The 17,360-nt window shown below is 34.1% G+C and overlaps 1 protein-coding gene across 2 annotated transcripts in view; it reads left to right on the forward strand.

Annotated features, from left to right (window-relative positions):
* The first annotated feature begins 702 nt into the window (after positions 1-702).
* Positions 703-17,360, forward strand: part of LOC6037692 (sorting nexin-8) — a 30,607-nt gene continuing 13,949 nt past the window's right edge. Inside the window, exons 1-2 of one of the 2 annotated variants that reach the window (XM_038254172.1) lie at positions 703-1,627; positions 16,745-16,842. In XM_038254172.1, coding sequence (XP_038110100.1) covers positions 1,228-1,627; positions 16,745-16,842 — 498 coding nt within the window. In that variant the 5' untranslated portion in view covers positions 703-1,227. The remainder of the gene's footprint in view (positions 1,628-16,744; positions 16,843-17,360) is intronic. The other variant, XM_038254173.1, reaches the window with a different exon arrangement.

Genomic DNA, 17,360 nt, shown 5'->3' on the forward strand with positions numbered 1-17,360 from the left:
AACAGAGTAAAAATACAACTTCTTTTAAAAAATACTATTTGGCGATGAAAATAGGCCGTTTTGTCATTCAAAAACAACAAGAAAACACATTAGTTTCACAACATAATTGCAAAAAATGTCTTTCCTTACAAAAAAAAAAATAAAAAAAAAATACAATCCGCACATTTTTTACGGCCAAATTAAGACCAATAGACGACAAATTCTAGCTATTTATTTTATTTCAGATGTTTTTATAAGGAAAAATATTCAGATTAAACAATATTTTTGACAAAGAATGCGCTTGCAGTTTCACCAGGTTATTGGCTCAATCTTCAAGGGCCTTCTTTTATTTTTTTTTAAATTCATTGCAATTTTTCTGAAAAGTCAACCCAACATTTCAGCGTCCCAGTGTAGTGCTGTAGCAATTAGTCGTAAAGTCGCCAAGTGGAGGAGCGATATTTATTTTGAAAATTTGTCTTCAGTTAAGTTTTTTGTCTACTTAATTTTTTTATACTTATTCTCAGTTTGGAAATTTTACTGGAGACGCCTCAACGTCCTGAAAAACATGATCAAAATTGTACACCTTTTAAAACTTATTTAAAATATTACGACCGTAAACAACAGCGAACGCGAGAGAAAGAGAACGCAAACTTCTCGCAAAAATCATGAACCGGAAACTCTCGCGCTCGCAAAACACACCTGCCTTGGCGCGTTCACAGCGCTCTCCATTGATGCGCGAGACGTCGTGCTGTTCACACGCGCGCTTGTAAAACGAATCTTTTGTGTGCGTCGCGACGCTCCGAGGCGTGTGGGTTTTTCTTCTTCTTGTTTTTGTAAAATAAATCTTGTGATTTTTAGTGTTTGAAGGAGTTGAAAGTTTTGTAAAAGTTCTGATTTATGAAAATTGAAAGTGCGTGTTTTCTCAACCGTAATTGTGCAGTAATTGTCTCGACAAGCGCTTTATCACGAAACCTTGGGGGAGGGTTGCACTTTGCAAGGTGATTAGTTTGAGGTATTACTTTTAAACAGAGTTTCACACAGCTGCTAAACCGAGAAGTTCATTGTGTTTATGCAGTATCGAATGCATCAAAGTACGAATCTTGCATACTGAAATCAGTGTCTGAGGAAGCAAGTTGAAGCAGAAAAAGGAGGAAAAAAGGAACAAAATATCGATCGCTTCCTGGTTCAATGTGTGCCTAGTCCTTCTTCCTCGTGGTGACAAGGATAAACAAAAGTGACCTCAAAAAAATGTCCATCCTCGTGGAATCTTCTCCGGTTGCCATGGGTATGACGTCACGGGACCGAACCTCCCTAACCGGTGCCAGCCCCAGCAAGCAGCAGCGCCTGGACGACGAGACGTGCCATCTGGACACGAACCTAAATCCACCCTCCTACCCAGACCTGTCCCGGTCTCCCTCGATGGGGGAAACCTTCGTGTCCGCCGATGGACCACTTTCGTCCTCCGAAGAAGACGACGATTCCAGCGACGACGACGAGGACGTACTCCGGACGCGGGACCCGGTGCGGTCACCGTCGTTGAATTCGGCCACGGCGATGCCGATGGAGGGACGGTCGGAGATTCGGCCGATGTCACCCGGGGAGGGACCGTCCGGCTCGACGTCGATTTCGGTTTCGATGGGCTCGAATGGTGAGTCTGAGTGGCTACTCGAGGATGATTGATTCGGGCTTTTGTTGTGCGGGGCAAATTTAGAGACTCGGTGCGAAAATTGATAAGAGTTATCAGCCTTTATTATGGAGGTATACTGTTAAATCGTCGTGTGTGGATTGCCAGGTGATAGCACTTATCGGACCAACGCACAGACTTTTGGGATTGAGCTTTGAGCGATTTGATTGCTTTTTGGGCACAGTAGGGAAATGTTTAAATTTTAAGAGTTGAAATTTGAATATTTGTTGCATTTTTTTTTGTTTCCAAATACTAGGAAAATTTGCAGAGTTTTTTTTCGGACAGTAATCAATTATTTTTCAAGCACTTTTTTTTTACTATTTATGTCCTAAACAGTTTAGTTGCCAAAATTGTTAAATTTTTGAAAAAAAATAAATTTTATTGTCACTAAAAATGTTCAAAAACTTATATCTTTAAATTCCAGTCTTGAGTTGTGAATCCCTGGAGATGGAGCCACACGTTGCCGTCGTTTCAGGGCTACTTGCAAAGATGGTTTCCGATGTTGATATATATCACACATTTATTTTATATTTATATACTTGTGTTGATAGAAATCACAGCTTTTATAATATGTAAAATTGCAAGATATTGATTCTTTTTATTTGAATCTCAATATTCTTGTTCGTAAAATCTGAACAGGTTTAAATCTGTTTGATAATGGGGAGGAATAGATAGTTGTTTTTGTAACTTTTTTTAGGTTGTTTTATAATCCTAGACTCCAGTTATGTGTAAGCCAGTTTAGTAATGCTATCAGAATCTCTGATTTCAATTGAAGTGGTACACTACCAATTTTGAATTGTCAAAAAATCCATAGAGTCTCGATCAATCAATAATGAAGTGATATCGGACAAAATTCGTTAATCTGTTGAACTAACGGTTTTCGGATTATGGTTGTATCGACCATTGTTGCGAATCGAGGATCTATTGGAGTTTTGACGATCAATTAGAGCCTAACATTTCAAAAGGACACACAGGTGTGAACAGGATTGTGGCTCTTTCACTCAAATGATAGTGTACATAAGGTATGATAGGGATAAACTCTTGTTTACAAAGCTTGTGTGCCCTAATGAAATGGAAGGCACGAAATAGTCGTATTAACAACGAGTGTTTAACTTGTAAAATATGAACGTTTCATTAATGTTTATTGTTTTTGGAAGCGGCAAGACAGGTTTAAAAGATAGGTAAAGGAATGCTTTGTAATTAAAATTTCGGGGATTTGAGATTTAAGTTACTTTCAGACAGTTTAGTTGAGGTTGTTGATTCAAGTTAGTTAGTTTTCTGAAATGAATAATTGGACATAAATGATCAGTTAAATTAAACTTAGTTGCAATGTACGACAAGACTACTGACGGACGCGACATGACGAAGCCCAGAAAAAATGCCCTTGACAAGTTAGTTTTCATCTTTCATTTTCCAGTAAATTTATTTGATTTCCTTTAAATTTGAAATACATCATAGGTTCCTTTTGTATAAATCTCAAATTAGTTTTAGATTAAATCATAATTTCATAGTTCCTTTATTCAGTTTTAGTTAGAAGGTAGATTAACGTAACTACTCATGTCATCCAAGTTCTTACTACTCACACCTACACTAATTTTTCTTTCACCTTCCCCCTCCCGATCCCCTATATCTTCCGGTGGTGTTCATTTGGTATGCAATACTAGTTCGGCCACTACCCTTTTTTCCACAAGAAACCGGACTTGGACTGACTTGAGGCCACGTCCCCCACCTTGCTCCGTAAAACGAAAACGAAACGAAATTCCAGTCTTGAGTTGTGAATATTTTTAAAAATGTTGTTATTCACTTTATTTCAGGGCATTTTTGATTTAATTTTAATAATATATTTGTTTAAAAGAGTACGCGTCAAATCACCGTCAATTGGGTCCCCTTCTTGAAAGAAAAGGTCCTAATTGACAGTTCGTTCCAAGAGGAACGTAGTTGATCCATCGAAGAAATGTTGTCTTGTCAACCGCGAAGTTATTTTTAAAAATTTATTTAAAAATCCATTTTAAATCTTTTGCGGTCGCCGGTCGTACAAAGGGACACTGTACTCAGAAAAATAAGGGGTTAAGAAATCACAAAATTTAATGGTACAGAAAATTTATAAAATCCACTTAAAAAACGATTTTTAATCTCTCTTCAAAAAGCTAAAAATTTTGCCATACGCAAAGCGGACTGTAAAATTTTGGGAGTTTTTCTTTAAATACCGAGTTGATTTACGGGTGCAACGATATCGTGAGATGGGATGGACCCAATCGGCTAAAATTTAAGGTGAAGACTTCCAAGACATATCCCGTTTTTTTTGCTTTTTTTTTTAATACAAAATTAAAAAAACGGGCAATTTTTGACAAGATAATCAAAAAAAATGAATCTTTTTTAATAATTAACTTTTTGAAAATTAGCCTTCGTCATGCACACTGGAGCCTTCACCAAAATTTTGTGCCGATTTGGTCAAAGCAGTGTTGAGATATCGTGGCACCCGTTTTTTGAAACTGCTAACTTAAAATAGCTATATCTCGGCAATGATACAACCAAATGTGTTCAAATTTGTTTTGTTAATAGATGAAAATGTTTATTGAAATACCCTGTAAACAGATTTAAAAAAAGTATTAAGTGTGTTCTCATACCACCCTCTGACATTTTTGCCGATTTACATATATGTATCCCTTAAGCTTTATCGTTGTGAACAATAATATCACAAATTTGAGTTTAATTTTAGGACCTAATTGATGAAATTTGTTCTTGAGGATCAAATTGCAATGTCACATATTTGATGCTAATAAATTAATGCCAAATTTTTCAAAATTGACCCACGGTGTATTTTTTCAAAAACTTTAGGAAAAAAACTGGCATTTCCCAACATTTTGAGAGTGGAATCGACATATGTCGTTGGAAACCTAAACTCTAAATAGCATTTTTGGTAATATTTGAACACCACTTAAAAGTTTTCAAACTCATGTTTTCAGTTTTCCAGCTTTCTTTGAATTACTTCAAAAGTAAAGTTGAATGATTTTCTAAGGCCGATGCAAATATTTAAAAAAGTTTTTGTCCCTCGGCCCTGGCCGAGGTCAAGGGGGGGGGGGCAAAAAAATAAAAAATATAAAAATTTAAATAACAAGCCATAGTCTTCACATTTAAATGAAAAAAGTGTTTTAAAATGCATTTTACACTAGTTCAGTTGTTTTGCAATCATTAGTTTTCAAAAAATCTAAGATCTGACAAAAACAAAAATTGTATCGAAAAAAAAGATTTTGCATCGAAAATTTTTAAAAAATCTTAAGATTTTTTAATAAACCCAAACATGCTAAAAAAGATTTTAAACGCAGGAGAATGTATTTTAATTTGATTTCAGCTGGTTGCACTTGAATTTTCATTGAAATTTTGAAGTTTATTGCAAAAATATTTTTTTTGCCCCCTGATTTTTCGGGCCAATTTTGAAGGGGGGGGGGGGACAAAAACTTTTAAAAATATTTGTACCAGCCTAATCGAAATTCAACAAAAAAAAAAACTGAACAGCCCATGAGATTTTGGTCCTATAGGGGACATCTGAGCCTATCATCTTGGACTGAAGACGGGTTGTGTAAGACAGTTTACATAAAATGTATATTTTTTTATTGAGTATTTTTTTTTTGTTTGTAAATTTTTGCTCGGGAAACCCCTTAGGTCCAATAAGTAAAAGCTATTTTATTTAAGATTTAAATCAAATTCATTTAATTTAGAAACAAAATGCGTGTTCAAAAAATTCATATATGTTTATAAAACTTTTTCAATAATATTCATCCTTCTTACATTTAAAATTATTCGATGTTGAAATTCTTATTTAAATGAAAGTGTTTTCCCTTTTCAGTAAAATACTAAGAGTTTCTGTAATATGTATTATTACGAGAATAATTTTGTAAAGATCTTAATGATATTTTTGCTCTCTGAAATCTAATCTAATCTAATCTAACCCTAGCGCAGCCAGTCTTTCGAGGGCATCCTGGAAAATGCCTTAGGTTGATTAACGCCTAGCATCCTCTTGTTATTATTAACATTTGCAGTGCCCCATTGCAATAAATTACATTGAAACATCACAAAACGTTAAAGCGGCCAGGCCAACTGCGTAAAGTTAACCGCAAAGATGATTCGTTGAAGTGGATTGAGTTTGAGCACGAATGTTCAAACCACAATACAATTCTGAATCTACAGGGGAGGAAGAAACGTGGGTATCCCCCGCTCACGTTCCTGTTTATGAAAGCAATGAATCGTTGGGAGCACCATGCTAAGAAGTTTTGGTGCTCCGGGACCCTCTTGGATGGGACATATCACCCAAAACTGGCAGCGCTAGTCCGAGAGAATGATGGTCTCGAGTCGAGAGAATAGTGGTACCATTCACGGACGCAGAGAACACAGCTCGAGATAGGCGATAGAACTATTTTCTCGAGGTTCATTTGCAAAAAAAGTTCATCCGTCAAACAAAAAACCAAAAGTGTCGACAACGGGAATCGAACCAGAGACCTTTGACAAACCAATCCAATGACTTAGCTGCCTCGACCACCACAGCTTGGTGACCAAGGAGAAGTCAGAAGTCGATGTATGACACTTGTTGGAGATTTATTTATTCAACTAACGAATGAACTCATTTGTTATGATGGTGTGAGTTGGTACCATTATTCTATCGATTTTGGCACTGAGCCCTCAATAAATTTTGAGAGAACGATTATCTCGACTCTGAATTTTGGGTGTAGTATTTCCACAAATGCCCTGGACACTATTTGCCATGGTTATAGCGCCACAACTCGCTCACTGTTAGAGAAATATCAAAATTAGTACAGTTTGGAATTAACATTGTAAGATAGTATAAGTGACTTATTTTTAATCAATTTTAATTCAAAACTTTTAAAAACTAAACTATTAATAGAGTGAAACTAAAATTCTGTATAATTTTACATGGACTGTACAATCCATTTTAATGCTATGAGAAAAAAGAAGGCACCGCATGCTACTTCTTGTAGTTGGTATCTAATGGCATAACAATAATTAAATAAATGAAGACTCACCTTTATTAAAACTCAGGTGCTAGGTTCACTCATACAAGCTCTGAAAAATAAACGATCCTACCTTAAATTGATGATACACTTCCGAACCTCTCAATTTGGTCCGATTCAGATGATCCACCCGAACACGACGGCAACATCTCTGCACTGTGGTGAGTGTATGTTCAGTGCCGCCTACAACAGCCTCTCGTTGGAGCCCTCCCTGAGGCGGCTCCCGTTTCCCAAACCGCCTGATAGGCCTGAGAGCGCTCTCCTCGGTCAGCGCACACAGATACCGCGGCCATCACGAAGTTTTTCCTCACCAGCATCGCAAAATTTATTCTCCGAATCAACAAACTACTATTTTCACAAGATCACAACATTGCTCCCTTTCTGCAATCTGATATTTTTGCTCTCTGAAATCTGTATAAAAACTATGTCCGGATCAATCATCCGATAAGTATTGGATAGATAATCGAAAGACCTTCCAGGCGAGTCTAAAATATTGAAGATTTGGCAACCCTAGCTTATGGTTTCGTACTAAGAGCCTACACGGAGAAAAAAGAGTTCTCAAAATCGTGAACAAGCGTTCATGAAAATGGGAACCACGAACGAAGTGATCAAATTCCATGGTACGTTTTTGAAAATCGTACCATGAGATTTGAACACTTTGTTCGTGGTTCCCATTTTCATGGACGCTTGTTCACGATTTTGGGAACTCTTTTCTCTCCGTGTAATTTGATGGCAGATTTCAATTATTTGCGCATATTTAGTGTGAACCATTTTTGATGAACAGTGAGGAAGGCACCAACCCCAATGCAGGGTTGTTACGGACGGCGCGGATCGCGCGGATGGCGCGGATGGCGCGTATCGCGCGGATCTGGCGCGGATTTGCTGGCTAATTTTGCTCATGCGCGGATTTCGCGCGGATATCAATTTGATAAACAAAATAATTGATAACGATAGAATTTCTTTCAAATTACAAAGAAAAATATTATTAGGAATTAAATAAATTAATTCTTTTTCGTTGAGTGCGAAAATATCAGTTTCTAAGAAGTTGTTAATGAAGAAAATTTTGTTCAAAAAATTATTGATTTTTTTTTTTTCTTAATATGAAACTTCGAAATAATCTTCAAGAAGCGATTTTTTTAATGTATGGAGATTTGTTATATTAATTCAACATAACATTACAACTCATTATTTTTAAAACATCTGCCTTACAATTCAAATAAATATCAAATTTTATTAAAATCAAAAGAACAAAATTCGAAAAATTACAGAATTTTAAAAATTTGAAGCAATGAAACTTTTTAGATTTTCTATGTTTTTCAATATAAAAATTTAAATTTTTAAATTTTTGGTGTATTAAAAAAAAACAAAACTTCTGTTACCACTCTGATTCAGGTAGAATTGATTCTACTCCCAATGGAGCACCCACAGTCGAGCAGTTTTTGACATTTCGCTCCATAAAAAATACATTGTACAAAAAAGCAAAAACTGCTCGAATGGAAATGTTCCATTTGAAATTTCAGAATTTACATATTCAAAAAATAAAAAAATTAGAATTCATAATTTGAAATTGTCAAAACTTACAGACTTAAAAACCTAAAAAGTACGAATTATTAAATTGAAAAATTACGAAAATGTTACAATTGATTTTGTTATTTTTATTTTTTAAGGAAAGTTCTTAAGTTATCAAATAAATTTTTTTTTAAATTATTAGATTATTAAATTATTTGATTATTATATTATTATATTATTAAAATTATTAAATTATTAAATTTTTAAATTATTAAATTATTTAATTATTAAATTATTTCATTATTAAATTATTAAATTATTAAATTATTAAATTATTAAATTATTAAATTATTAAATTATTAAATTATTAAATTATTAAATTATTAAATTATTAAATTATTCAATTATTAAATTATTAAATTATTAAATTATTAAATTATTAAATTATTAAATTATTAAATTATTAAATTATTAAATTATTAAATTATTAAATTATTATATTATTATATTATTAAATTATTAAATTATTAAATTATTAAATTATTAAATTATTAAATTATTAAATTATTAAATTATTAAATTATTAAATTATTGAATTATTAAATTATTAAATTATTAAATTATTAAATTATTAAATTATTAAATTATTAAATTATTAAATTATTAAATTATTAAATTATTAAATTATTAAATTATTAAATTATTAAATTATTAAATTATTAAATTATTAAATTATTAAATTATTAAATTATTAAATTATTAAATTATTAAATTATTAAATTATTAAATTATTAAATTATTAAATTATTAAATTATTAAATTATTAAATTATTAAATTATTAAATTATTAAATTATTAAATTATTAAATTATTAAATTATTAAATTATTAAATTATTAAATTATTAAATTATTAAATTATTAAATTATTAAATTATTAAATTATTAAATTATTAAAATATTAAATTATTAAATTATTAAATTATTAAATTATTGAATTATTAAATTATTAAATTATTAAATCATTAAATTATTAAATTATTAAATTTTTAAATTTTTAAATTATTAAATTATTACATTGTTAAATAATAAAGTTATTTAAATATTAAATTATTAAATTATTAAATTATTAAATTATTAAATTATTAAATTATTAAATTATTAAATTATTAAATTATTAAATTATTAAATTATTAAATTATTAAATTATTAAATTATTAAATTATTAAATTATTAAATTATTAAATTATTAAATTATTAAATTATTAAATTATTAAATTATTAAATTATTAAATTATTAAATTATTAAATTATCAAACTATTAAATTATTAAATTATCAAATTATTAAATTATTAAATTATTTTTTGCCATTTTCTTAGTTCGGATCATTTTCGGAGTCATATTTTAGTTTAGAGAAATTTAGAGAAGGAAATAATAGAAATTTCGTGTTTCGATTTTCCAGAGTAAAGTTTTGGCGAGAATTATCAAGCACTAAATACCTAGATTTTATAATTTGGTGATTTATTTTATGGCTTTAATTTTTAAAATTTTCGAATTTAATTTTTTCTGAATTTGTTTTTAAAGCAACGATATTTAAAGTGTTGTAAAAACGCTAATATTGTTTCAGAAATGGCAAAAAGATTCCATTTGGTACAGGTGCGATATGAATCCACAACTGATCAACGGTACTGATCCAAATGCCTTCTGTATTATTCTTTTTCGATTAAAATTTCATTCATTATGTTACACCCTTTTATTTTTTTTCGCGATTTTTTTTTATATGGCGCGGATTTCGCGCGGATTGGGTTTTGGGGTCGGCGCGGATCTGGCGCGGATTTTTTCTCGACTTTTCCGTAACAACCCTGCCAATGGTGAATTAATTTAGTTTTTTTTTATCAGTCTTCGATAAAAACAAACCTTGGTTGTTGCTTATTGCCACTCCGACTAAGCGCAGTTTAATGTTTACCGATTTGATTACCACCGGTGCAAATTAAATTCGTCCCCGTCGGTCGTTTGTGCCAAAAAAGTGGGCGATAACGTTTAAACAGCTAAATCTGACAAGCAGATTCCCGAGATTCCCTGTCGGCGGCACACTTTTCAGCACACTTCTGCCTGTTGAATCGTAAAAAGACTTCTATTACAGTTTTTTTTAATTACCTTCTTTCCAGGGAATGTTTGATTGTTCTTCATAAAGCTTTTTGGCAAAGCCTGGAAATTGTCCCGACGTAATTTTTGATGAGAATTATTCCTAAGCAAATCGTGCAGAAATTGCAAAAGTCTGATCTCACGTATACCATGTTGAGAAACTATTTTATTGCAATCTCATCTTAACTGATAAGAACTGTCTTGTTTCTAAAATGGCACGTTGGTCATTAGCTCGTTTTTTTATGACATTCAACTGAAAAATATGAAATCTTAATATTATTTAAAAATCTTGAAATACATTTAAAGCTTAGAAACAAGATGGAATTGTTGAAAAAAAAGTATATATTTTTTTTTTATTTTAATGATTCAAGGGATAACAGCAAACACACTCCATGCAACGACATACCATTGAGGGCTGTGTTTGCCTAGCTGCTGCCTATATCCGTCTGTTGAAAACTTGCACAAAGCTAGCAGCTTGAACTTGCTCTACATTGCTGATAACGAAACGTTCGTCGTTAAAGTGATGCAGAGTGACATTTTTATACGCATACGGCTAAATTAAAAAAAAGTATTTATTGGTTTTCAGATGATTTTTTTGAGAAATCATATTTTGCCCAAAAAATTAGATCAAGTTCAAAGCCTCTTAATCTGGAAACTAACAAAATGTAATAATAAACACTGAAGTGTGGGCAGTTCAACGGCTTATCTTATCACCTTGCAGCGCACGACAACGTCGAAGACGATTGGTCCGGCTTAAGATAAATATGCGAATTGTTGCTTGATTTGGTGTGGAATTTCAAGATAATGGTTTGATATTGTGTTCATGTTCAGCTAGGTCATGAGCCTCAAAATAATTATATTTACGTTAGATTCACCGAGATTTATGATTAATATTGAATTAAACAATTGTAGCAAATCAGGTATTGTTTATGACAGTTATTTATTCAGAAGAACATCAATTTCCAATAACAGCTCACGAAAAATCCCAGAACGCGAAATTTAAATGTCATACGTGCTTGCCTTACTGGAACACTTAGAGCCAAATTAGGAAACAATAGCTCATGCTCGATATGGTGATGGTCTTGCTAGGTATCTCGCGTTCAACGCGTACGTAAATTCAATTCATGATCAATATATTCAACGTGAAACAGCCAAGGGGAGAGGAGCGTTATTAGTATGCTAGTCGCAACCTTCAAGAGACTAATTTACCGCAACTTCAGGTGCACAGCTACAGATCGGGCAGCATGCCGGTAATGGGCTTTGTACAGTCTCAGTACGCGCTATAGGGTAAGTGCACCAAGCATACTTTAGGTTGACTCACCCTACATTTTCGAGACTTTATGACACAAAATTAGCATTTTTGAATAAATTAAGGACGGCGTCACCTTTCGCATCGTAATACAAAATTGAGGCAATTAAATTGCGACAAAATTTCGTTGGTCCTTAAAATTATGTTTGGCGCCAAAACAGAACGTAAATGTCAACCTGCTCGAAAAACCGGTATCAACACCTTCAGCTCTAATAACAGTTTCTGTAGTGCGGCTCAGCCTTCAAAGCAATTTGTAGACCTTACACCATGCACTATTGAACTACCACCGGCACAACACTTGAGCCGGGCAAGAAACCACCAGTAATGTGGAGTAATTAAAATGCAGCCGAACAGGTTTGCGGGTTTTTACCGATTTACCTAACCAATTGACAATATCTCGAGGAGGGTTCCACAGGTGTTAATAGAAGCACTATAGGCGAGATTTGTAAACCACTATATTCTCTTCAGATGTTTTTAAGGCTTCATATATTCATGCACAAACAAAAAACCAACATGATTGACGTTAGAAGGTTACTGACGAGTGTTAGGCCCAAGACAAATTAATGGTCAGAACTACAGCATCTAGCATCGTCGTTTGAATTATGAACGACCTAGGTATAATGATTGAATATCAGAATTTTAAGCCGTGCTAGGATAGCAAAAAGCACAGTCATGATTGTCGAAAACAGCCTTTGGAAATTTATTACAGACTTTACAATAGTTTTAGCATGATTTGTAGATGCTCAGATTCAAATACTCTGCGTCTCCATAATGAATTGATTTCTTATTAAGTTACAGTATCAAAGTGGATTTTTTTGCAAAACGGCAATATTTACGAGATTTTTTTTTAATGAAAATGAAATGTTTTGGTTGTGAAAAACTTCCAAGGCGATCACAATAATATTTTTAATTGAATTGACTTTGAAAATCTTGCAAATTGGTTGTAGCCGAGATTGAACATTGCAAAGAATTGGAACTGAGAAAATTTAAATATTTCAAGTGTTTTTCAATCATCCTTAATTTTTCATCTGACCATATCTCTGCAACTTTTGGCAAGATTAAAAAACGAAATCTTTGGGAAATTTTAAAAACGCTTGAATATAAATATTCTTAAAATTTCAAAACCAAGCTTAACCTTTTCAAAGGGCAAAAATATAAATAACACTTTAAAATTTAAATTTTCTAAATTATTAATCTAAACTATACTACAAAGTCCCTTCCCTTACAGATTTTCTAATGTTTACGTAATAGGGAAGCTTCTTAGGGGGACATCCATTAACCACGTTGACCTTTTTTTCAAAGTTACAGTTAAAAAAAAACTTAACTTAAAAAACTTAAAACTTAAAAAAAGAAACTTAAAAAAAATCTTAAAATTTATAATTTTATAGGAACTTAAAATTCGATTAAAAATTAAAAAAATACAATTATTGTACAAGTTTGTTTTTTAATGAAAATTTGAATGTTAGGCTTTAATTATTTTGTTTTCACCTGATTTGGGGAAATTTAAACCACTTGAAATACAATTTGATAGGCCTTCACGTTCAATCAAATTTCAATCAAATTCAAATCTCACGAAAACGAACTTTTCTTTTTTTTTGCAATTTGTTTTTATTAGTAAATAATCAGTTCACAATTTCGTAATTCTTATAACCTAATAGAGTTTTGGAGTACCTTTTAACTATGATTTGTAGTATAGTTCATTTTGATGTGATTGGATACCCAAGTAACCATCCAGCACTAAAACAAATCATTAACCAGCAACATATTGGCACTCCAGTGCTAATCAACCATTAAACAGCACATGTTAATGCGAATCAGCATTTATGAAGCTGCACTGTGAAATGCTGATATATGGCTGATTAGGTGCCGCAGCTAGCAACACTGTCATGATATTACAATAAACTGGCAACACGATTACTATTTTGAGTGATGAGCGAAACCGATTGAGATTCTCGCTCACTCATTGGAAGAAATAACCAGCAGCAAAATGCTGGTTTTATTCTGTAAAAAATCAACGTAATTACGAAACGAGATTAAAACACCCAATTTTTATTAAAAAGAACATTTATATATTTTTAGGAAATGAGGAAAGATCAAGCCAAAAACATTGGGGAGATGGCGTTTTCAAGGCTGGTTCTCGAAAAAAAATCACGTTAAACCAAAAACAACACCCACAAAGTGCACGGGATAAACCCGTGAAATTTTGGTCCGCGGCCTGGCAGTTAGCATAGTTTTAGTGTTGAATATTGTGTTTGTTAATAAATTGAAATTTTCTAACCAGAGAACTCGTATTTTGTTTGCATTTGAACCAAACATAAGACCTGATAATTAGGTTCAAAATTCTATCTCTGGTTTTTGGAGTCAAATGAACATGCAAAGCAAACGTTTCCCGTATAGACAGGAGGGCAAGGGCTCAGGAACCAACACCGACGACGACTTCTAACATCTGGCATCAATTCTCAAGCAGTGCAACTTCGATCAAAAAAAGCATCTCGCTCGGTCAGTTGTGTGTCGGTAATATAATATAGATGTAAACAAATCTAAAATAGGACGAAAGTGAGTGGGGAAGGAAAAGAAGAGAGAGAGAGAAATATTTTTTTCCTCTCTCAATTTTTTGACATTTTTCGCAGGGTTGGGTAGAGACAGTAGAGACCAGCACTTAATCAGCCGAGTAAAGTCCAAACTCGGCCATTGTTCAGCACTGAAGTAGCTGTTAGTGCTGTTCTCAACGCTGATCAGCTTTTACTCGCAGCTATAAATGCGCATTAAATGCTGAACAGTGACACAGTTTTAGTGCTGGATGGTTGCTTGGGTATTCTAACAATGGATTTGCCAAGAGAAGGAAAAATTATTTAAAAAAAACCTTCGAAATTTGCTAAGGAAAAGGATAGAAATAGAAAAGCCTAAAACTAAATCACAGTTTGTTTTGTCTTTTGACGTCGAAAAAACTTCGCTGCACGAGGCAGCTTATCCGTTGTAGATATACTTCATCATAAGCTCACTCAGAGCTTTGAATTGTTCTGCCTTGTTCCGGCAGGCACGAAAGCGCGTGAGCATCTCTCCAGCAATAGCGAAAAACTCGGGAAGCGTGAAGAGGTCATCTCCGGTAACGTCTGCTTGTCCCGGTGAAGTACCGCTCTCAGAAGCGGCTACTCTAGCGTACGAATCTCCCCAACCGGGAGGGAACGCTGGTTTGGTCGATGGAAGCGCTCCGCCGCCAGCTGCTGCAGCGTTCGTGCTCGAAGTCGGAAATTCGCCGTGTGGTTTCCACCACAGTTCGCGCACTTGCCGCGCGCTTTGTGCTGCTGGGCGTTTTCCCCCAGCTGGTCTTTCCGCGGAAAATTGCACCTTTCGGTGAAGTGGGTCTCACCGCACTTTACGCACCGGGCGGAAGATTACAATTTCTAGAACCGTGTCCGAATTTTTGACAGCGGTGGCATTGCGCTGCGTCGGCCGGATTCTTCGTGTAGAATCGCCACGTCACGAAGAAGCCGTCCAGTGCTTTGATCCGCCGTAGGTCCTGGATTTTGACGGACCCACGATCGAAGTACAGGAGGTACAAGGTGTACGTACCTGTCACCGTTGTCGATTTCGAGAGCACCTTAACCTCTCGAGACTTAACCTTGACGCCCGTCAGGTTTTCTTCCAGGTCGGAGATCGGGCGGTCCGGATATCCCTGAAGGACGATCTTCACTGGGACTTTCTCTGCAGGGTCAATATGAAGAATTTGAAGTTTCGCAACTTCAACTTCTTCACCACCAAGTCGAAATTCTGTTTTTTATGCGTTATCACTTTAACCGTTATCGTCTTACCCCTATCTCCCCTAACTTAAAATTGTTACCATTTGAAGAAATTCCTGAACTCGGATTTAGGAAAATGAACGCTTAATTTGACATCAAAGATACGATAAATGTGTTTCTATGTTAAACTGTGAGGTGATAAAATTTAAACAAAGCCCCAAGGTAATTATTTTTATTTTTAATTATTTATAAAAAGCTTCAAAATTAGCGTATAGTTTGTTCGATGCTTACCAAACAACATTGAATGAACCCACCAATTAGCCCGAATTCGAGAAAGATGCAAACAAGTAATTTGTCTGATGATGACGAGTAAAATCTCGAATTTGTCCATGGATTCAACTCTACCATGATTATAGGGACAAGACAGAGGTTTTTTTTCTCGATTTTGAGCATGAGATGAAAGACTACAAAAAAACAGATTGATGAAAAACCAGCGGCCTCGTCGCAATGTAGCCCTTGATCTGTTCTGAATTCATAAAAATTAAAAATATTGAACTTAAAAATGGTGTCCCTATTGAACCTTGAGTTGACGGGGGCAAATAAAATCTTCTAAAATGCTTATCTCGTCAATCACACCCACTACAACAGTTTTGCAACTTGTAATCAAATCTTGATAATCACGTATGCACTCTGTGTTCTTAACCCGATACTAATTCAGTAAATCAAACCATGCCGAATGCCTGATTTTACGTTTCGTTTTGTTTACGCCCATTTCCACCGTTTAAGCCCGTTTAGGTGCATTTACTCTATACTTTATGGTGTTGAAATGTTCACACAATTGATGCCACAGAGTTGTAACTCTCACAACTCGCTGTCGAGTCCAAGAACCGCTCTTTCCTTGACTAGATCGCTTGTGACGAAGTTGTCCTCAGTTCAGTTACCTTTTATCACTTGGTCCGATCGGCCATGCTGGATGCTGGACGGACACTCGTCGTCTTTGTCGTCGTTGGATACAAACAGATTACAATTACTCGCGGTGATACCCTTTTCTTACGCGGTCGAGGCCGGTTTCGTGCTCGTGTCGTTAATCCTATTATTCGGGATAGCTTGCGTTCCCGAACCAGTTTTCTTCGATGATCTAGCGAATAAGCGGGGCCGTTTAGCGTCGTTTGTGTGTTTATTTACTGTTTGTACCCAAACCAAACCAAGGGGACAGTTTTGGTTCAGATCGGGGAAGAAAGCAGTTCACTTTCTAGGTTCAGTCCTTAAAAATGATGGAAAATTGTTAGTTTGAAACACGTTTCTTTTGAAGTAAAAAAGTTTTAATTATATCTTTCATTTATTACTTTCAGGTGACGAATCGGGTGAGAGAAGCCTCAGCGAGCCCAGTATATTGGTCACAATCGTTCCGGAAAAGAAGGGGATCTTTTTGAAGCACTCCGAGTATGAGGTAAGTAACAGTTGTATGTCTCACTAGGATGTAACAAAAATGATTTTGTGTTGGCATTCAGGTTTGTTTTGTTGGCCGTAATGAACCCAACACCCACATATGAGCTTTACTGGAAGTAACTGGAGCTGACGGTCCGACCTTGAACTTTTAATGGAATTTAAACCGTAAAAGAACGATTTTAAGGGACTGTGGCCATTAATGCCTATAATTTCAAAATCCCTGGCGTGTGGGCCAGATCCATGTGCAAGTTTTGGTATAAATAACACAGTATGGTTTTGAGCAATCTAGAGCTCGGTACAGGCCTTTTATTGTTTGGCATTTTTTTTTAGTCTGGAACCTTGCCAAGCATTTCGTAAAATATTTTCAAAGGCGTTATAAAAATATTAGGGTGATTTACACATTTTTTCTGATATAAAATATGTACCCCTTCTCAGATGTAATTGTAATTGAAAAACAATTTAAAAAAAATCTTCAGATTTATAGGTATTTTCAGTAGAACAAATTTTATACAAAATGTG

The sequence above is a fragment of the Culex quinquefasciatus genome, chromosome 2 (genome assembly GCF_015732765.1).
Source record: "Culex quinquefasciatus strain JHB chromosome 2, VPISU_Cqui_1.0_pri_paternal, whole genome shotgun sequence".
NCBI lineage: Eukaryota > Metazoa > Arthropoda > Insecta > Diptera > Culicidae > Culex > Culex quinquefasciatus.